Source organism: Semicossyphus pulcher, unplaced genomic scaffold (genome assembly GCF_022749685.1).
Source record: "Semicossyphus pulcher isolate SPU_LCO1_2020_fin unplaced genomic scaffold, fSemPul1.0.p SCAF_8, whole genome shotgun sequence".
Classification (NCBI taxonomy): domain Eukaryota; kingdom Metazoa; phylum Chordata; class Actinopteri; order Labriformes; family Labridae; genus Semicossyphus; species Semicossyphus pulcher.
Genome location: NW_027211759.1, coordinates 15,834,089 through 15,855,333, shown reverse-complemented (window position 1 = coordinate 15,855,333; position 21,245 = coordinate 15,834,089). Strand labels below are relative to the sequence as shown.

Sequence of the window (21,245 nt, the reverse complement as noted above, 5' to 3'; positions counted from 1 at the left end):
AACATTATGACACAGTATCCAGAACACCTATAGTTAAGTGATACAAAAAGAAAAAATACCCTGTGGCGAACTCTATATCAGTGCTCATGTAATGCCTCTCATCCAATCAGATTACTTGGTTGGAACTAACTGTTGTATAAATTGGAATGTTTGCTTTCATCTTGATAGATAGGAGAAGGAAAAGACCTTGTTAATAATGCATTAACAAATAAATATGTGTGTATAATTTTAAATCCTATTAGGGCATGAGAAGATGAACAGCAAGGGGGATGAAGGACGTATAAGCTCAGTACTTGTAAAATCTTTGCTATGGTCCTGAGTATAAACTAATTATATAAGTAATTGAATAGTTATTATTATTATCATTTGTAGGAATGTATTTTGTATAAGAGTCGTCAAACATAGGCCACAAAAACCTTAACTGGACCTTTTTTTAAACTGACGCTGCTAACATCTTTTGCTTGATTTTAGGATGTACGAGGGAAACCTGAATGCAGCACGAGCCCACATTACGCTCCTCTTGAGCGGTAGGAGCAGCGGGCCAGCCTGCAGAGCTCTTCCGGAGGCGGATAATCCCCATCTCTACACGGAATCCTAATGCTATAAGGAAGGTACAACTCACCTCAAGGAAAGAAACACGTTTTGGGAGAAAATTCAAGTTACGACAGAGAAGTCCACCTTTAGAAGAAGCACGGACCAATCGAGACATGGATATTTGCACCTCACATTTTCTTTATTGTGTTAAGAGCCAAATCTGACTGTGAAAAGCCGATCCTCTATAATGTGACAGCTGCTGTCGCATTTCATCTAATTTGGAAAAAATAAGATCCTGCGTGTATTTTCTTATTTTATCACCATGTTAAGATATAATCTGATTTTAACTTTCATCATTGCGTCTCTTTGGCGGGTCAGCGGCAAACCACAAACTCCTTCTTCACCCGCGACGCAGTTAAATTCAACATCATCCATCATCAGCGAGGACGAGCTGACGAATAATGTCACAGATGATGCCGTGGGATCCCGGATTTCATCCATCATGACGCATCTGCCAACTCTGAAAAACATTGTTATTTTCATCTGCGTGCTAACAGCTGCTCTCATCACGTGCCTGGTCATCAAAGTGATCAGGTAAGCAGGTTCATATGAGCTATACGGCCTATTATAATAACAAGCCTACAATAGTCCCTGTATGATCACGACTCTCAGAGATGTAGCTGTTAAATTAATCGATTAGGAGCATGTGGTTATGACAGTGGACGCCAAGAGGGAAGTCGGGGCCTATTTAATCATGTTCACAGGGATTTTAGCGTGCAGGCACTTAACCTGTTTTGTAAGAGGATATTATTGATAAAATATGTAAACAGTCATTTTTTTGCATTTAGACTTTATTTTAGGTTAACTGTTTCCCTAATTCATAGAGGGGGTGATCATTCATACAGATATTTTGGCATTTTGATATGTTTTAGTTAGCCTATTTGATTGATCATTTTGTCCGTGAACTAGCAGAAAATAGTGAACCGATTGTTTTTGTCAATAAGAGCTGTTAATCGATTAGTCGTCAAAAAGTCCAAATCTTCCGATTCTTAAATATGAAAATAGTACTACACTTTGACCCCTCACTAAAAGTTCACTCCACATCTTTGGGTTGTGGTAGGGAAAAAAAGACATTTGAGGACATCTTGAGGTTTTAGAAAAACTTAAGGACATTTTTCAAAGGTTTGTCACATTTTATGCACCAGTCAACTCGTTAAAATTTGAAAATAAGTGATGATAAATCAATGAAAACACAAGTTAGTTGCACCCCTAAACAGAAAAAAAACCTGGTTATTTGATCAATGACTAATCAGTCCTAATACTAGAATAATGGTTCCAGCATGAGTTAATTTCAGGAAACCATTAGCCTCTTATGACTACACTAACAGCCAGTTTGAGCATTATTATGGTTGTAAGAAGTCACTTGTGTAATCCTCTCCATCTGGAGAAACTACGGCTAATATTGTGGATTAGTCAGCCATCCTAACATGTGCGATTTTATTTCTTGTGCTTGTCTCACATTTGGCATCGTTTCTCTCTCCCACAGATCTGGGAGAAGAATCAGAAAAACACGCAAATATGACATCATAACGACACCTGCAGAGCGCGTGGAGATGGCCCCTCTGAATGAGGAGAATGACGAAGACGATGACTCAACCCTCTTTGATGTCAAATACAGGTTTGTTGTTTTTTATTAACTAGGCATTAAAAAGGTAATCCAGCAGATGTTCATGTTGTCCTAAGAAAAAAAAAGAGTTTAATTGTTTCTGCTTCCTGCAAAAAAAAACCTTCAGGTTTTTGCTTCCTTGTATAGAAACCCTGGGGATAATGTAAAAGTGTAGATCATATAAGTATGCTAATGACAGTGTAAACCAGGTTGTTATACGTTAAATAGTCCTTTATTTTTACATCAATGTATCTGTACTATATAACTTAAAAGTTAAGAATTCTAAGGCTTTGACTCAAGCAGACCATGTAGATTTATAAACATTAAACCACTTAACTGTGGCTTAAACTGCCTGGTTTTGCTTTACTTACATTCTTTCTCAATGCCTCTATATAACTTGTTACCGTTGTAGTCATAAAGTGTTAAACCTTTATTTGCCTATGTAAAGCACCTTCTGATAATTTGACTATACAATTTTGAGTTAGTAAGCTGCCCAAGTACCTGTTGGAGTCTCTCGCTCTGCATTTACTTCTCTTAATTCTAAGCACACAAAGGTTTGAAGTAGTAAGATGAAGTAAAACCTCACAGAGCAGACTAGTATTAAAAAGAATGTATTTAAAATGGTTTTGAACTGCTCCCTCTGAAGAAACACTGTTTTAGTTCTTGCCATGTTGACTTAGGGTTTCACCCTTCCGTCCTTTTCTATTGTTCTTCAACACACTACCACTTCCTCAAAGGAAGATCTGATCTCCTGTTTACCTGACATTCTTGATTTCCAAGTCAGACCGGACTCAAAATATTTGTCGACTTAAACACCAGATAAGATTCTGTTAAATATGTCTTTTTCTTTTTTTGCAGGTGAACCTTTGCACCGACATCCACCTCGTCAATTTCCCAGGAAGTGAATTCCTTTTTTTTTTTGTGTGTGTCGTAAAGTCTTACTGAATCAGCAACTTCTGTGCTGCTTGTGCATGGCTTCTGTGTTTAAAGGACTGGAGCCGCAGAGAGATCACTGTCTGCTGCTTTACTGACGTTTATATCATGTGGCCCAAATACCTGAAGACTTCCGTCGGAGATTAAAGACCAGGAAGCTTCATGCTGCAACGAGTCATTCAATCATAATCAGGCTGGTAGTGACTGGGAGGTCAGTCATCTTCATATCAACTCATTCACATTTAACTAGTCGGCCTATGTCTGGCTGAGGAATTCATAGTAGGGGGCAATTTCTGGTTTGAATCTATGTTTTACCCATATAATGATGCAGGATTATTCACACTTTGTATTTAATCTTTGTGTTAATATTAAGCGGCCACTGAAGACTATCAGGGAAATGGTCAAATGTTAACAATAGAGAGATTTTAATCAAATGTATACAGTATGCACACAATGAAGAATATACTATAATTGATATTTTTAACTAAACTTTCATACCAAATATATTTCTATCTATTACTCACTTTGTTGTGTGTATATACTGAATTATTTCTGTCCTTGTATATGGAGTAAGCGTATATTTTTTTACTGAGTGTTGATAGACATTCCTATTTTGTTGCTTTATGAGCAAAAGTAAAAAAAACAAAAAACAAATTTTATTAAAGGACATATTGTCAGGATGTATTTGTGATCCATTTGCTATGAATGTAAGAGCTGTAATCGCCAATTTACCAACCACTGAACATTGTCAACAACAGGTTTAAAGACTGCAGTGATGTTACAGTATTTAACATGTCTGACATGCTCCCTGTGTCTTATTTTCAGACTCAAAACTATACTTTAACTTATCATGTATAGTTACACAATTTTAAATGATCCCAAAGGAAATCCAGTAACATGTAAAGTCTCCATTAATGGCTCACTGATTCTCTTAATGTCTAACTGGAAAGGGGCTGTTTGTTTTCTCAGGAGTTTTTTTTTTCTGTGCGCTTCAGATTCTGTATTCGGCAATTTGATCTCATGTTTTGGTATCTGTTTGGTACATAAATCATTTACATCATGTGAACCCTTTATCAATGCTTTGTGTGCCGGGCTGCTAATGTAATAAACGTACTATTTTGCAGCTGTAGTTTGGTAAGAGACAAACCAGTTCAATCCAGGAGTTGCAGTAGGCTGCTTTATGTCAGCACAACTGCTGATGGGAATATTTGAACATTTGAGTTTCAAGTTGAGAACTCACCTTATGAAAACCTGCTCTAGTATCTTTAATCCAAATAAAAATACACAATAATCAATCAAAAGTATAAATGACGACTGTGCAGAGTGCGTCTTCTGCAGTGAATGTGAGTGTTGGTGACCTTCTGTGTTAATCTGTTATTTGATAGTGCACTGTGGCCTACAGGAGCAGCTGTTTCCAAATAACCTCCATCCCTATTTAACAAAAACACAATGTGCAATGCTGCAAACATATTCAACCTTTTCTTTCCAGCAGAGAAAACATTGTGTATTCTTCTTTTTCTTTACTCAGAAGACTGGATTCATGTGTTGTCATTGTTAGATATATAAGCAGTATGCAGGGATGATGTGTGATGTTTTAAATCCTGTGAATCAAACATATTTTTTAATAGTATGTATGTATGTATGTATTTTAGCAGAATGCTGTTTTTTTTCCATCACACTTTATGACCACTGTTCATTTCAGTATTGTGTCATGTTTAATTTAAGTCGTTCACTGTGTGTGCAGATACTGCAGATCCATGTTCACGCCTGTGTGCTGTTTGTCTTGTCACCCGTGTGCAGTGCCCTTCTTCTATTCTGGTTTTATTTGATTAAATCTTTATTATCTTTGTAAAAAAGTGCAAAAACCCTGCTCATGTAAAAGTGCTAATTCTGGACTTTTATTAGGACTGAATCATCTGCTTCAGACATGTTCCTCTTGTTAAATGAATCAAAGTCGTTGTGGTACCTTCTCCAACAGTGAAGCTTATTTCCTTCGTCCCACATTTAAAGACAAAAAACATTTGGAAGTTTATTGAAAACAAGTCCCTGCCTGGTTTCTGACACAGACATGTTTTGTGTACCCACCGCTGTTTCCTCAGTTTCCACTTCTTTGAAAACACTACTGAAATAAAACGACTCCCTTTGAGGCGTTAAATCGTTTTAAAGGAGAGGCTTGAAGTGATATTTTTCCATTCTGTTTCGTTTTTTTGTAATTTCTGCCTTAGAAAAAGTACATTCACTTTGTCAGAACTGCACAACTGAAGTGTCCATGAGTCATACTGAACATTTTAAATACAAAACAATTGAAATATACTGAAGCTGTATGTATCAAGACAGGTCAAACATGCAAAGCTTACATTAGTTTGCAGGAAAATGGACATTAAAAAGAACAAAGTCAACAGAGGGTATACATGACTAAATCTTTACAGCATCGTCTCCTCAGTTTCACAGCAGAACACAAACGACATGTCAGTGGAAAGTTTTCTCCAGATTCTGGATTAATTAACTTACTTGTGTTGGTCACAGAATGTTTCTATTTTTTGCCGAGCGCAGACGAGCTCGCACAAATAAACCCTTTCATTGCTCCAGACTGCTGACGTCTCTGCTACTACTTTCATGTTTATTCTTAACTGAACTGGCAGCGTAGTCGGCCAACATGCGAGTCAACAAGCGCATCCTGTCAAAACAACACTTTTGTGAACAAATCACATGGCTGGGAGCGCATGAGAGGCTACTTGTTCAGTCGCAGAGCTCTGCGAATGTTTCAAATACTTTTTGATGCAGAAAAATTCTCGCAGCCTTCGAATATTAAGAGGAAAACCAAAATCCCAACTTTACTTTTAGGAATTTTACTGCCTCAGAGCTCTGAAGAACAAAATATAGTGCAGCCTGGCATTAAGCTTTTGAACGATGGCACAAATCAGTTACTGGCCCGAAAATAAACATATAATTGAGTTTCTTCCCTGACACAATTAAGACGATCATGTAACTATTTTCCATCCAAAAGATTTACCTCGAACTAGGGGTGGGCGATATGACTTGAAATTTATATCGGTATTTCTTTAGCTTTTTGCGGTAACGGTATTATATCGTGGTATTACAAAATGAAAAGGGTTGCTCCACTCAAAACATGATTCTAGCTCTTTTGCTCTATTGTCAATGTAAGGGAACATATCGTTAGTTTTAAAGAAACAAATGTGTTCATTGGGGCAAAATAGGGTAAAGGCCTGCCTTCATGGGTTTTGGGAGAAGTGGCCTGACCTGTTTCGAGTTGGCTCTGAGCAATAAATAATATTTAGGGATGTGATGTAAGACTTTCTTTCTTGCAGTTGGGTTACTTATACAGTTTGTCATCTACAGTTTCTAATGGAGTTCAAATGTATGTTTAAAGAGGGGGTATTATGCTGTTTCACATTTTAACACATAATGTTAAAATGTTGGATGTCCAAACTAAACGTGGGTGAAGTTTCAAATCTGTAGGTAAAAGTATGTTGGAGTTATCCCCAGGTTTGTCAGCTCAGTCTGCAGGCTGCTGTGAACGTCAGGTTTCACACTGTTTTTTTCTACACCCTGCAGTTTGTGACGTCACAAAGTGCGTCCTCAGCAGGCTTCGGAGAGCTGGCCAATCAGAAGAAAGTGGGCTTGTAGGGGCGGGGTTTCTTAAGGGGACAGAGCTGACTGAGTCGTTTCAAGCAGAGGCTGTATGAGGGCCTGCACAGAGCACCAGAGTTCTTTTAACTGTGAATAATGCTAAGCTACATCACAGGTATCACAGAGTGAAATATGAAGCTTGAAATTAGCATAAAACAGCTCTTTTAATCTGCGTGATGGTAACTTTTGGAAACGAAAGCTCACGCATCCTCTTTCCTGTTGTCACACACAACCTCACGCTGTGGGTGCTGCAGGTGTAGCCGCTAAAAGTAAACACTCCGCGGTACCTCTGCTCTGTGAACGGTCTGTTTACGTGGCCACAGCGTTAACGACCACCTTGATGAGGTTGCGCTAATAACGGGGAAAACATTCACTGAAAAGCTGCCTCGTGTAACTGCGTGTTTGCCTCGATCATCCTGCCAACATTATGTATGACGGCTGCAGCGTCGTGTGCATGTCCACGGCCAAGTGACTCTTTGTGCACAGCGTAAGGTTGCTGTGTGCTCTGTTGAAGAGCTGCACGAATGTGAAGATGGCATTGCAAAATCCATGTCGTGGCAGAACTCGACACCGGTGACGGTATTTAAACCGGTATACCGCCCACCCGTACCTAGAACAGTTTTATTTCTGGGCAAGGGAACGGTCTAGTTTTAGAGTACGAATTCACTTATTATAGGCACAAGATTACTGGCAGCTTCAGCCAAATCTACTAATATCTGCATCAACATATATTGGTTCTAAACACACGATACATACAGGTATAAGTCATACCTAATTTCAAATAAAGGCATACAAGTCTCCAGCTTCAGTGTTACTGCACTGAAACTGTCCTAAACTGCTAATCACATTGAATTTAAAGCACATAACGGGCTTCATTCTTACATTACATCTGTAAGAATACCACCAATACATTCATTAATAAAACCACTACACAGCTACAGTCTGACCTCACCACTACCTTCTCCAGTGCAGAAACAGGGCTGGTGTTCTTAGAGGAAAGATAACAAAGTCTGTGTAAACATTCGTATGTGAACAGCCGGTACACTCCTCCTCTCTGCTCACAGAAGCTGGACATGCTTTCATTTATCACTCCAGGTTACCTGACTGTTTCACATGGCAGTTCTGGTTGAGAGGACTTTTTGCTTGAAATGAGGATACAAAATGTTCTCTATCACAAGTTGAGCATCACACGACTCTTTGAAAAGATCCCTATCAAACCGGTTTAACTTATTTGAAGAAATGTAGGAAATGTTTCTTCTATCAGCAGCCTCCCTGATAATTAAGTGCTTCCATCTTGTGGCCCAACGAGTGACTCACAAGATTAATTCAACATCTCTTCATGCGGCTGACTTGCTTGGTAAATTAAAGCACACTCTTAATGGAGACCTATCAAATCATAAACTGGGAATATTAATCTATGGCGTCCCATGACCAATATGGCAACACAAATATGTGATCTAACTCCTTAATTAAGAACTTATGGAAGTCTTTGTGGAGGGGAAATAATGGGCCTGACAGGATCTCCATGAACAGTGTAGACAAAAAGGGTTCACTATTTTAAAGGTTGGCATATAAATCTCATTAAAACACCAAAGTCACCAAAAGAGCTGGAAATAGAAAAAAGTCTATCCCAATTACTGAAAATAAGTTAATTCAAGTTTCATAAAAGTCGAGTAACAAAGTGTCTTCATGGAGATCTTCCTCACGGTTACTTCCTCTGCAGCTCCTTCTGCGCTCTCCTCTCCACATCACAGGTCCCAGTGTGGAGCCGCAGCGCCCCCTGTCTGTGCAACATGCTCAGGGTCCTGAACTCCAGCGGCATGGTGTGAGGGCTGGAGCTGGACGTGTACTCGTACTTTAGAGTGTCGTAGTAGTGGTATTTCACCGGTCTGCCCTGCGGGTCGAGCGGGAAGGGCCAGAAGCCGTAAAGGTGGATCTCCTCACAGAAGCGAGTGGCCATGGTGTACATGAGGAGCCCGGTGGTCGGACGCTTGATGTGCACGTTGTTGGTTAGCCAATACCTGTGAACAAAGACATACAGTCTCCTTCAGTAAGACCTTCCTCCTTCTAGGTTTTGATATTAAGTCAGATGTACAGTTTGAGGAAGCACACAGACTGGAGCTGAATCCTACAAAGTCACACAAGCTTGCGTGATGTTTCTCCGTTGTAGACCAATACCCTGCTCCTTCTTGAGCTGCAAAAAATATCTTCACAAGTAATTTTGTCTAATTACCTTGAACCTCTAGTAATCTTGATTTTTAGCTCAGGCTAAAGCAGCTGGGCGATTAATTGAGGTCATTTTTGACAGAAAAACTTCTACTACTACTACTAAGTCACGTAGCAGGAAAAAAATGATTTTAAAGGAGCCACTGTCAGTCAAAGCTGGTGTTCTCTGTCATCAATAGAAGCTATAATATTTGAAATTGGCACCATAGCTGTGGAGAAAGTTGTACAAACAGCTCGTGGTTTCGCCCATTCTACATTCCTACAACACCCAGCATGCATTGCACCCATCCCTCTGAAAGGAACGGCCAAGCGAGAGACGCTGGAGTGAAATACTGCAGTTTTCCCTGCAGGCAACGGCTCAGAGCGGCACAGGATCCGAAATATGATGAGAATATACCGGTGGATCGTCTAAAAAATCTTTGGGTCTGCAGTCTACATTTCAAACGATTTTGAACGAGACATGACATCAGAGGCGGGCGTCCCAGATTGAGGAAGTGTAGTTTAGCGAGCTCCCTGGCCTCCGCCAGATGACACGTTTTACGTAGTCTGGCGGAAGTTTTCCAGGGCCCATTGGAGAAGCGGATAGCGTCCTCCAAAAGCACAGAGTGAAATGGCATTTTTTCCTATCATAATGGCATTAGCTCCCCATAATAGCATGATGGGATGGAGGTTGAAAATCCCTTCTCTAATCTCTATTGACAGATTGTACATAGAAATCTGTAGACAGGGGCGTTGGTTTGTAGTACAGGAAATGTTCTGTTTTCTGTTTGGAGTACGTTGTAATGACCAATCCCGATCAGCAGGCTGCGTGAACATGCAGGAAAAACAGTCTGTGTGGCACATCCTGGGCCCCCATCAGCATCATCTGACAACAATTTAGCTTCTTATTAATCTCTATAAAACAGACATCTGCAGCAAGTTTGCTAACAATCCTTTCTACAAAATTCAACTTGAGACAAATTCCCTTGATGCGGTGTCACGAAAGCCGTGTAGAGTTTCGATTTCCCAACTTCCTTGAATGCACCAGAAATGATCGATTCGACCTCTGATCAACATACAAGCATTTTAAAAGTTGTTTTCTTCTCCGCTCCTGACGTACCTGAAGGGGCGACATTCGCTTTACTTTTGATCTGAACACACGGTCGCTTCTCAAGTTGCTAACCGGACTGTAAACAACGCAGCGCACGGAAAGTCTTGGCTGGAAGTCGTTCATCGCTAACCGCTGGCTAAACTGGAATGCCTGTAAAATTCACCGTCACTGAGGACATATTGTCGTCAGATGATAGCCGATGGGTTCCGAGATTGAAGGCTAGTTTTCTGTTGGATATTCTTGTTTAACAGTCTTTGGAAATTGCAAAATTAACTAGACGTTCATACGCAATCTGAAGATGCCAGTTCAGGCTCTAGGAAGTGTTTGTATTTTATGAGCCTTTTTTTGACTGCTTGATAATAGAAATAATAAGAACAGTTTACTTTTATTAGCAGTCCTTTTCCTCACACATTTGCCTTCAAAAAGTGGCTTTTAAATCTTGTCGTTGCAGCCATCTGCACTGGCAGAGCTTTTATTGTATGTTTCCAAAGAAAGAACACTTGGGGGCTTAATGTTAGAGTGTGTGTGCAAGAAATAATTAAATCACAATAGTATAACTGTATTCTTCTACTTTAGATGACCCACTGGAGCTCTTTATCGTCCAATATCACGTTTCCCACAAGGTCAGACGTCCACTCCCCCAATATCATTTCCCTCTCCAGTCACCAGCTGGTTTCTCCAGCCTCCGGGCTCTCGCTGTGACTCTCTGTGGTTAGTGCTCAAGGTCAAGTTGAGACGCAGAGGTCGTACTATTTAAAGCTGCTCATGTGCCATGAAGGACAAACGGCAGGCAGGTTTTCCAGTTCAACCGCACACTCCAGCAGGTGATAAGCATGTTAATAAGCAGAGGAGGTGGTTTAATTATCAGTGAAATGCTCTGATGTGGCATTTGGCTGATTTAACAGACTGTTAACAACAAAAAGCATGGCCCAGTTCTACCCCTTTAAAATACAGAGTGCCAGTTGGGGCAGAGAAAATTGCATAATTTGGCCACTGAAGAGCAGTAGCTTTTAACAATGCAGGAAAGATCCGGAGCAGAGCCTTATTGTGATGAAAGAGACGCAAAGGCAGCAGAAAAAATCTGCACAGAGGGATTTTATGAAAGCCTGAAGGCAGAGGAGGCTTTTTTTTTGACACATTTGCAAAATGCATTTCCCAAAAAAGGTCCTTGACCAGCTCTAAAATAAATCAACACTAACAATAAGGATTAAGTTACCACAACTTAACACCATTGGTAATACTCTGTGCTATTCCTGGGCCTCTACATCAGCCTACTAACTGCATCATCATCTTAATAACACAACTTGGAGCTTGCAAGTAATACAAAACATTTGGAGTGATACCTTGAACAACAGTTAACACCTCCACTCAGCACCTCGTTTCTGCTGGTTGCCCGGCAAACTCACAGTTACAACAAGACTCCCGAAATTCACAGCGACCGGCCGTAGATCACAGAGAAGTATTCAAGGCACGTAACTACCCATAAAAAGCACATGCTAGCTTCCTGGCTGTAGGTAATGAAATGCCAGTCAATGTGTCGGTTGCTCACTCTAGTTGTACTTTGTGTTTAGTGCTAATTAGCATATGTTTGCATGACAACACACTTAACAGAAATGGTGAAACAATTGTGGTAAATGTACCTGTTAAACATAGTCAGCATAGTGTTTTTGAGCAAGTTAGCATACTTACATTAGCATTTAGCTCAAAGCACAAATGTGCATTGTACAGCTACACAAAGCTGCTAGCATGGTTGTAGATTCTTTAGTTAGTTAGTACCTGGATTACACAAAGATAATATGTGATGATTAATGAGCTTCTGACTTGTTTACAGACATATTTTGTAAACTTTTAACAAGAGCTAAGCTAGCTTTCCCCCTCTGTTTTCAGTCTCTAAGCTAATCACGTCTTGGCTCCTGGACTTCACACAGAAACTGTAAAGTAGTATTGATCTTCACATCTAACTCTCTGCAAACAAAGCAAATAGGTGCATTACCCAAAATGTGTAGCTATTTGTTTAGGAGGGTCAGAGACATCAACACTTAATCCCAACACCTAAATAGAAAAATAGATTGATACGTCTACTACGATCTCAAATAACTCAATTATCTCAATAATATGCACACAAATGTTAAGCTTAAGACAGATTGGTGGACTGTACGGTGGCCAAAAAGGTAAAACAAATTAAAACAGCCGAATTAAAAAAAAATCCATCATGTGAAACAGGCTAATAATTTGGAAACAACAACAATGGAAAAATGCTGCAAATACCAAAAAAAAGTGTGTTTGCAGCATGTTTGCAGTGAATGCATTTGTTTGGGCTTCCTACAGTATATTTTTCTGCATTTGCAGCACGTTTCCAATCTTTGGTTTTTAACTTGCATCGTCTCTGAATTTGCAGCCTGTTTTTTCCTAATTGTAATCTGTTGGGCCCTTGCAGCACGTTTGCTCATGTTGGCCACCATAGCAAAGACTTGAGGTGTACCCTCAGTGAAGAGAGATTCTCACGCTGGCTTCCCCTTGTGAACATCTTTAAAGCTCTGGTTAAAAATAGCCGCCTGTGCTGCAGATTAGAGTTTGCCAACCCCTTGATTACGTTGCCGACAGGTGTGCTTATGAGATGCAACACACCAGGTGCAGCGGCTGTGAGCTTAGCAGCATCTTACCCTCTGACGGCGTGAAGAAGGCGCAGTGAGGGGAAGGCGGTGCGTACGTCCACAGTGTGCAGCAGGATGAGACGGAGAGCCCACTCCACACGCTCCTCTCCCCCTTTAGCCATGAAGGCCGGGATCCATAGCACGCTGCCACTCAGGCTCTGAAGCCGCTGCAGGAAGCGATCCCTCCACTCATCACTGACCAGGTCTTGGAAGGCGCGCTGCACCACCGACGGGTTCATGGTCACCAAGTTAGTGCGCCTGCCCACGTCCTGATAGTATTCTTCCACTGGTGCCAGATTACACCTGAGGACAAACAGGCACAGGTCGCTCAGTTTAAAATGTGAATTTATTTCCTTTATCTTTTAATTTTAGATTCATTTTTCTCATTTTTCATTTTCCTAACATTCACATTTTTGACACACACATACGCTCAGAAGGCAGAGGTGGATATGCATGTAACAGACTGCGCTTACAGATCAGTGCTCTATGTGTTAATCTCACTTACTACAGCTGCCACTCTGCGATGACAAAGACAAAGCTTTTCTAACATCTCTTGATACCTTGAATGGTATCCATGCGTGAATTTCTGGGAGCTGTTTGTTTAGAAGCATTAAAGCTGTTTTGGTCGCTCATGGTGGCCAGACATCTTTTCCAGACACTTTTTATTTTGTTATTTCCTTCAATTTGTCACCCATCTGTCTCTGTCCTCAAGCTAGTCAAACCATTCGCCCTGCAGAAGCTTGTGTAAGGAGTGAAGAGAGCAGACATACAAAAGCAGAAAAGTAGAATGTTGTTTACTGATGTTAACCTTGGCTCCTAAGTAAATGCCAGAAAACACAGAGCAGGTAATTATCTTCTTAGTGAAGCATCTCTATTCTCTAAAGCGTGGCAGGTAAACACATTAGGAGCGCTTGCTTTTAATCACTTTTCAGTTGTGGTTTTTTTACACATTTTAGCCTCATTGCTGTTCAGTGAAAACCACACATGTCCAAAAATCAACATCTCAGCTTTGTGACAACTCATTTTCAGACAAGGCAATGTTTGTAAAGCTGCTGTGAAGAACTTTCAGTTTGTGTTGATTTTGGCGCCCCCTGTGGACAAAGCCGTACCTCTTATCTCTTTGCTGATTTTGTCCTGTACATGCTTAAGTGGTGTTTTTTAACAATCATCCTACTTTCATTAAGTCATATGGATCGCTAAATTTTTGCCCCAGAGAATGTAAACGAAGGCAGCGTGCAGTTAATCGCTTCACCTGACACCTACCCCCCCCGCCAGCGGTTTCAGGCATTAAAAATAACTATATAGAAATAATCAATCTTGTCGCTGATGGTCTGGTTTGCTTTTGTAGGTCATATAGAGTAAACAGAATTAATTTCAGTCGGTTTCATAACCAGTGAAAAACTCCTCACAGGAGCTTTAAGGAACAGCTTGTTTAGTGTTAAGGTATCTTCAGTCCAAAGAGCGCGAGGCGACTACATACAAAGTAAAGATGGAAATAGATGGAATTTGCACCCAGCTGCACAAATAGACAGGAATGCTCGTCTGTGCGAGATTAAATTTCAACTTGAGTAAAAATTGTGCCTGACTGAAGGACTGTTTGTGCGTTTCTGACTGAAGGACAAATGTCTGGAGAAAATTAACAGAACCATGGACGACATGGTAAGCTCTGAAAATTCATATGCATCTGTTACTTGATTCCAACTTTGGCCGTACTTTCCTACAAACCGCCTCCCAGTACTAAAAGAAACTAGCTGTCTTCGCTGTATTATTCGTGTAACACAGCGGTAAAATTCCTTTTGCATTTGGTCTGAACACACAATAAGAAGTACAAATACATATTTCTACAATATATCAAATTAGTGGATGCATCGTTTTCACTGGACATGTACTTTATGTTCTTTTAAATCTTACTGGCTGTTGTTAATATGCTGTTACAGCTGCCGACTGCAGAAAACAGGTGGTTTAAAGTTAACAAAAAAAAAAAGACAAATCTGCACCTTCAGCCGACTTCTGAAAATTCCAATAAATGTCTCCCATTTATTCCATTACTGAGCTGAAATTATCTACAACTATTACTCAAAATCCTGTCAAACACTGTGTCAAAACCACGCATAGTACAGAGAACTATATTTAGCCGACGCATTATCTCCCTATCTGCTACCCGAATGCCGGAGCAAATTCCTCCGCTTCTCAAAATGCCACATTCCCTGTTGTCTGCCATCAGCCAACAATTACCGCTCTGCCCCCGACACCATTATCATGCTGCAGGAGTCTACAAATCATGACCTCTCCTCATCAGCATTTCATCTCAGCGGCAGGCAGAAAAAACACGCAGAAAACAGAATTGATTTCAGGGGAAGAAAAGGGACATGCGAGGATGGATCAATCGGCTCGATGAGGTGCAGACAGCTACTTCCTGCTTCATTTACACAACAACATTAAAGTCATTGAGTCCTGAGAGGATGTTCCTCACAGTAAGTACCACTGTGTTTACTGCATGTTTTGTTGGAGTGTCCCATCTCTACACAGAATCCCAGCCAGATTACTTTCTATTCTGCATCTTCCATTATTAGAGAATAATCCGACACAGATTTATTTTCCTGCATTGACAAGTATGAATAGTGATAAATAACCCTCAGAGCGACTCCTTTGCTTACATCCAGAGCCGACTGACGGCCCCACAAACAGAAAGCTCCTGTAAATGAGAGCAGGACCTCTGAGAGTGTTTCTCTCACAGGCACAATGTGCTTCCGCTGAATGTAAAAGCTTTCCAAAATGTCAATTTTAATGTATAATGGTGCATTTAATTGCTCTCAGTCTGGCTGTTCGTTTCCGACTTTAAATCACTGAAAAGCTGTGACAGCTTTTTAAAAAGTCAAATTAATACATTTCCCGCTGTGTGAGCACCAAACTTGATTTAAATGTAGAGCTGCAAAAAGAGATAATTACTCCAGTGTGAATTATGCTCCCAGAGATGAACTGAAACCAATGTGCTAATCTATTTTAAATACAGTCCACTCTAACTCGCGTGTTTGATAACAAGTGGAGGACTTTGAAATCACTGAAGAAATACCTGATAACAAAGTCGTGAGAGTCAATCTCGGGCCCACAGCTGCTGTTCAGCAGGATCCCGGAGTTTCCCACAATAGCACAGCGCCTGTGATGTTGGTTCTTCATTGGGGACACAGTTGGCAGAAGACGGTAGAGATTCTCCGAGATGTTTGTGGTGCTGTGGCGATCGAATACATAGTGGATGATATCTCCGGGTTTCAGCGTGCCCTTCAGGATAGAGATGTCTCTCTCCGGATCAAGAAATCTCAGAATATTCTTCCTGTGAAAAGAGAAAATATAAAAACAAGTTATGAAATATTTTGCACAGTGGAGTGTAAAAATATGCTGAGGTCATTGTTCAGAGTGATGAGAGTGCCTGATGCGGTTGGAGAGGGTCTTGTTGAAGGTCCAGCTGTTTGATGAGAGCCTGGCAGTGTTGTTGCAGCTCGGACTGAGTTGGTTTCTGTCTTTACTCAGCCTCGATAAAGCAGTCGGATCCACGTGTGCAGCAGCGTCCCTGAATGGGAATGGAAAGTCGTGTTAGAGCTCTGATCAATAACAAACAAAAGCATTCTCATTATGTTGACAAATTGTTGGAACCTCTCCCCTTTTTATCGGTTAAAGTTTTTTGGTGGAGTGTTTTCCTGTCTGGATTGAGGGGGTTAAGAATAGAGGGTGTTCGGGCTGCACGATTAATCGTTTCACCATCGCAGTTGTGATGTGCGCATGTGCAACAGTCATCGCAGGACCTGCAGTTTTGAGGCAAATTAACTGCAATAAGTCAAGCTGCTACTTTATTGTTGCTTGGTGCAAAATAAAGTAGCAGCCATTTCCATCACTAATCTACAACAAAAGTCCGTCTGATATCACATTAGTGCCGCTCTTTATGAGAGCACAGAGTGTCACCTGCCTGTAAACTGTAAACGAACATGTGACGCTGCTGCAGCCACAGATCATGGCGACGGGATGATGCATGGTGGCTTTACAGTATATGTATTTCCATGAACAGCAGCACCTCGTTCCGGTGTTCGTTAATGCTGCGGCTACAAATACGGGCTAGTGATGGAAAGGGCGCGCCACGGAGTGTTACACCTGCTGCGCATACACGGTGTGAGGTTGTGTGTGCCGACAGAAGGTAGGATACGGTGAACTTCCATTTACAAAAGTTACGGTCGCCAAGCTGATCATGTGATTGTACATCTGAAGACAGTTAGAAATTAAAGATGACATACTGTATAAAAACACACAACTGCAGCCCACACGTCTGTCTGTATTTATTTTATAAGGAAACGTGTCACTCCACCTGAACTCTCTCTACATTTTCACGCAGGTGTCAGAGTCTCTGAACCAAGGTGTCTCTGAACCATCGTTATCTGGTGTAATTTCCTGTATTTTGTAAAATTGCATATAATTGCAATAAATATCGCAGAACAAAAAGTTATCGCAATGTCACTTTTTTTTCAATATCCTGCAGGCCTAGTTAGGAATAGACTTAGACTTAGACTTAGACTTAGACTCAACTTTATTGATCCCTTTGGGATGACTCCCTCTGGGAAATTCAGTCGGTGTTATCCGTAGTACAGCTTATATCAGTCGGTGTTATCCGTAGTACAGCTTATCCGTAGTACAGCTCATAAAGCCATCAGAGACTACTTAGTGATTGTGGTTATAGAAACACTGTTGACATGTAAGTAAATTTACTCAGTACAAGCTTTACTAATGTATGCTACTCTAAACTCAAACTCCACTTTATTTCTGGGAAGTTATTTCACTTTTTACTGCACTGCAAGTACTCCATACATTGTATTCTAACAGTTTATGTACAAAGAAACTGAAAATCAACTAAAACACAAAATATCAATCAAATAATCAATAAGCTTTGAGTAGTAAAATTGGTTCCATGTCCACCAGCTACAGCAGTAATGTAGCCCTGATACATGGCTGCATTAGTAATAGTGTTTTAATAATAGAAGGTAAAACTCATGGAGGCTTATCTCTGTACATTTGATTCTTGCGATACAATTTAGTGACAAAACCTTATTAAGTTATCATACAGGACATTTACTTGTAAAGCTGCACGTTCAGAGATATTACTTGACAGAAGCTTATAATAATTTAAATGCAGTAAAGTGATGTTACGAAACACATCATTTTTTAAAGTAAAAGCTAATAAGCTTTACTTCTTCTGGCAGATGTTTTCATAGTCTCATGGAAACCAGCACATTGATGGGAATGTATTCATAACAGGTGGACTGTTTCTGTAAAAAGTAATGAGACACTCACTGCGAATGACTCACTGCGTTATAAAGGCTGTAGAGGAATCAAATGACCAAAGCTAACTACAAAGTGTACAGAAACGCCAGTGAGCTCCCAGCAAGTGGTCTGCAGCTACATGCACAGTATATCTATATGTGTGTGTGTGTGTGTGTGTGTGTTTGGAGATAATTGGATTTCAGACCTGTGCGGTTTAGGGACGAGAAGGTGTAAGTTGCTCTTCTTCGGGCGTCCAGTGTTTCTGAAGAGAAAAGAGGATTAAGATTGAATTATGAATCACAAACTGAAGGCTGAATTCTCTGTCGATAATGGACGGATGCTTCAGTTACTTCCTGTAATCATATCATGTAACAGTAATGCACCTGCAGTGTTGGATATCAGGCGTGTACAGTACATCATTCTTTTAAGACAGAACGAAGGTGAAAAGCAAGCATAAAGGTATTTTTAGAGCAATCCACTGAGGGCCCATTTGCTGATGTAATGAGGAGAAATGTGGCCTTAATGGACTCCCATTACGCTGAAAGGAGGTATTCTTTTCACAGGGGTGTTGAGTGCGCCAGCCAGTGTGCATTTACAGTAAAAAACAAAAATCACTGAATGTGCATTTGGATTTTTCAGCATCAGTCTTTTTGGCAATCATGACCTTGATCTCATCTGATAAATTCGTGACAAGAATATGCCTAAGTGAAATAAGCGAGGACGAGGATGAGAAGATGTAGCTCTGACAGAGAGGCCAGGCGGGCTATTCTCACTCATTTTACAACCCTGCTGCCCTTAAATGTTAAGAAATAATAGTATTAAGCAACATTTACGCAGAAGGGGAATTGGTTCTTCTCCCTCTGCGGATCACAAACCAATATGACCTCATTACGATGTGAGCCACAGCCGGGTAATTGAATTCAAAACAAAATGTTCCTGCTGAAAGGGAAATGTGGAATTCAAAAAGCTTCACGCAGTGAGAGAAAAAGTCTTTTTTAAGAGGTTTTCAAGGTAGCGCATTATCTGTATAGTTGTGATGACAATGATGAGAGCTGGAGGAGGATGTTGCACTGTTAAGGTCTAGATTTTGATGCTAAATTAAGATTGTATTCTCTTGCAGGTCAAATGCAAGTGGGGCATATGTGTGTGAGTGTGAGTGTGTGTGTGTGTTTGAGTTGGAAGATTTCTGCTGCACTGCTCAACATTTCAAAGTCTGAGAATGGGAAAGAAAAAAAAGAGGAAGACCTCTTTTGTTTCCAATCTGTTGCCCCTCCTCTTTCTCGTCCATATCTATCCGTCTCCCTCTCTTTCTCTCTCTCACAAACACACACACACACACAGGCTACACACTCTACTCTCCCATAGTGTAAACGTATCCTATCCCGCATGCAGGCTGCTGCAAGACAAATAGCCTAATCCTTGGAGACCCTGGCAGGCTGCTGTCTGAACAGCTGCTACCGCTGCTGCACCCAAGTGTTACAAATGTGCAAACGAAGCGTGCATACTCCACGTTTAACACCAAACTTCTATTTAGTCCAAATAAACTCGTTTTTCAGCACTCGTTTGTTTTAGTTTTCAACACTTACCAGATCCCGGGCTGAAATAAACCTGCTGGACATGAAAACAATGGAGCACACTTATACACACGGTGCGTGGAGAAAACACGGTGGGCTACTTACGCAGTTTCTTCCTCCACTTCTGCGATATCATCTATGATCAGAAGCACCACCAGCAGCGATACAAAGGCGAACAGCAGCGTGCGGAACACGAGCGGCATGGCTGAGGGGCAGAAAGCAGCCGGGGGAGTCCCTGCTTTCAGCCAACACTGAGCTACATTAACCTGCTTCTGTTTTCCATTTAGAAATCGGCTATCGGCTCACTCATCTCTGCTATTGTTCCTATCGCAGGAGTCCGAGCTGCGCTTCTTGAATCCCCCTCCTCCTCAAACGCTGATAGCCGTGTATATGTGTGTGTGTTTCCCGACGGGGCGACGCTGCTGCCGTCTCCGCTGGTCCCTCTATTCCCCAGTCAAACTTTGAAAGCGTGCACCTACACAGCCTGCCATGGGAGCACCAAGATGTAGACCACATGCAGTCTTAAAGGAACAGGAGCCAGATCTCCACCTCCACCTCCAGCCGGCTGGATCACACTCTCCCAGGTGTTGTTCTGCAGTGTGAAGACAGCTCAAAGAGGTGTGCGAGGCAGATTTGCACCAACCAGACCCACAAGCAAAGAGTGTAATTTAACTAAGGACGATGTGTGGTCTCAACAGCCTACATTTCAAATTAGACGTTGAGGCTCAAGTGAAGCTCATATGACCACAAACAATTTTAACACACTTGCGCCAAAAACTGCAGTTCCTTGCGTGGCCACTTGAGGCTAGCTCCAAAAGCGAGTCAATCCCATTTGGTTCCATGTTAAAGTGCACAACTTTACAGCACATTTAATTATGTTTACAGCCTGGAACAAAGAACGGTTTTGGTCTCTATACCTATAACTCACCAGTTTGAATGGTATTAAGGCTTAAAGTTAGGCATAATTAGCAGCTAGCCACTTTGAGTGACAGATCAGAGCTGCTAGCAGTCTGCTTGGTCTCAGTTCAGCTAATTCAGTCACTGAATTTAACCTCTTGGCTGTGTTTGTGGTGGGTTTTGGAGATATTTTCATGCAAATATTCAGACCACAAGTCTCTGCTCAAGCTTTTTTTGGCCACTGAAAATCTGATATTATGTTATGCTAGCACCAATTAACATGTATCGCTGTCTGTGCTCAGCATACCTGCCGTGTTAGCTTCAGTGTTACTCATGCAGTGCTATATTTGTAGCAGCCTGTGCTTTGGAGTTGGCTTTTCCCCACAGAGAAGACAGCGGCCGTAGTGATGAGAAGACCAGTTGGTTTTGTTCAATTGCCAGGTGTCTGGCTCATTTCAGCCTTTAATATCACTGATTGAAGTACAGTCTGTTGGGTTGATCAATGATGGATACTTTTGATGTGACACTTTCAACCTAAATCAGTTGCTACAGTTGTCAAAATGCCATCACTTTTTATTTAAACACATACGATATGATAAGCAGCTACAAACCACTTAACTTATGCCGCTGGAGGTTTTTCAGAAGTGAACCTTCATAGAAGGCCGAGATGAAAGTAAAAGTATGACAGTATTTTTTTGTAGATATTCCCACTAAGT

The 21,245-nt window shown here is 41.0% G+C and overlaps 2 protein-coding genes across 5 annotated transcripts; one reads left to right on the top strand and one right to left on the bottom strand.

Moving 5' to 3' along the window:
- The first annotated feature begins 503 nt into the window (after positions 1 to 503).
- fam174b (family with sequence similarity 174 member B) lies at positions 504 to 5,717 on the top strand. Its single transcript, XM_069687013.1, has 3 exons — positions 504 to 1,128; positions 2,081 to 2,212; positions 3,059 to 5,717. The coding sequence occupies exons 1-3, from the start codon at positions 857 to 859 to the stop codon at positions 3,060 to 3,062; spliced, it is 408 nt and encodes a 135-aa protein (XP_069543114.1). The 5' UTR covers positions 504 to 856; the 3' UTR covers positions 3,063 to 5,717.
- A 2,743-nt stretch (positions 5,718 to 8,460) lies between these two features.
- On the bottom strand, positions 8,461 to 19,835 carry st8sia2 (ST8 alpha-N-acetyl-neuraminide alpha-2,8-sialyltransferase 2). Of its 4 annotated transcripts, none has more exons than XM_069686870.1 (6): positions 19,738 to 19,835; positions 18,257 to 18,320; positions 16,182 to 16,318; positions 15,828 to 16,085; positions 12,764 to 13,057; positions 8,461 to 8,805 (listed from the first exon to the last, which is right to left on the bottom strand). In XM_069686870.1, the coding sequence occupies exons 1-6, from the start codon at positions 19,833 to 19,835 to the stop codon at positions 8,493 to 8,495; spliced, it is 1,164 nt and encodes a 387-aa protein (XP_069542971.1). In that variant the 3' UTR covers positions 8,461 to 8,492. The 4 variants fall into 4 exon arrangements, with proteins under 4 accessions (XP_069542971.1, XP_069542970.1, XP_069542972.1 ...); XM_069686869.1 differs by having other exon boundaries at positions 16,182 to 16,322; positions 18,264 to 18,320; XM_069686871.1 differs by lacking the exon at positions 18,257 to 18,320 and having other exon boundaries at positions 16,182 to 16,322.
- Between the last annotated feature and the right edge of the window lie 1,410 nt (positions 19,836 to 21,245).

What these genes read in the sequence shown, in the direction of transcription:
- fam174b (XM_069687013.1), top strand. Translation starts at nt 857, where the DNA reads ATGTTAAGATATAATCTGATTTTAACTTTCATCATTGCGTCTCTTTGG. An exon ending in CTGGTCATCAAAGTGATCAG is followed by an intron (nt 1,129 to 2,080) that starts GTAAGCAGGTTC and finishes TCTCTCCCACAG; the next exon opens with ATCTGGGAGAAGAATCAGAA.
- st8sia2 (XM_069686870.1), bottom strand. Translation starts at nt 19,835, where the DNA reads ATGCCGCTCGTGTTCCGCACGCTGCTGTTCGCCTTTGTATCGCTGCTG. An exon ending in ACCCTCTCCAACCGCATCAG is followed by an intron (nt 16,086 to 16,181) that starts GCACTCTCATCA and finishes CTCTTTTCACAG; the next exon opens with GAAGAATATTCTGAGATTTC. An exon ending in CTTCTTCACGCCGTCAGAGG is followed by an intron (nt 8,806 to 12,763) that starts GTAAGATGCTGC and finishes CTTTGTTCACAG; the next exon opens with GTATTGGCTAACCAACAACG.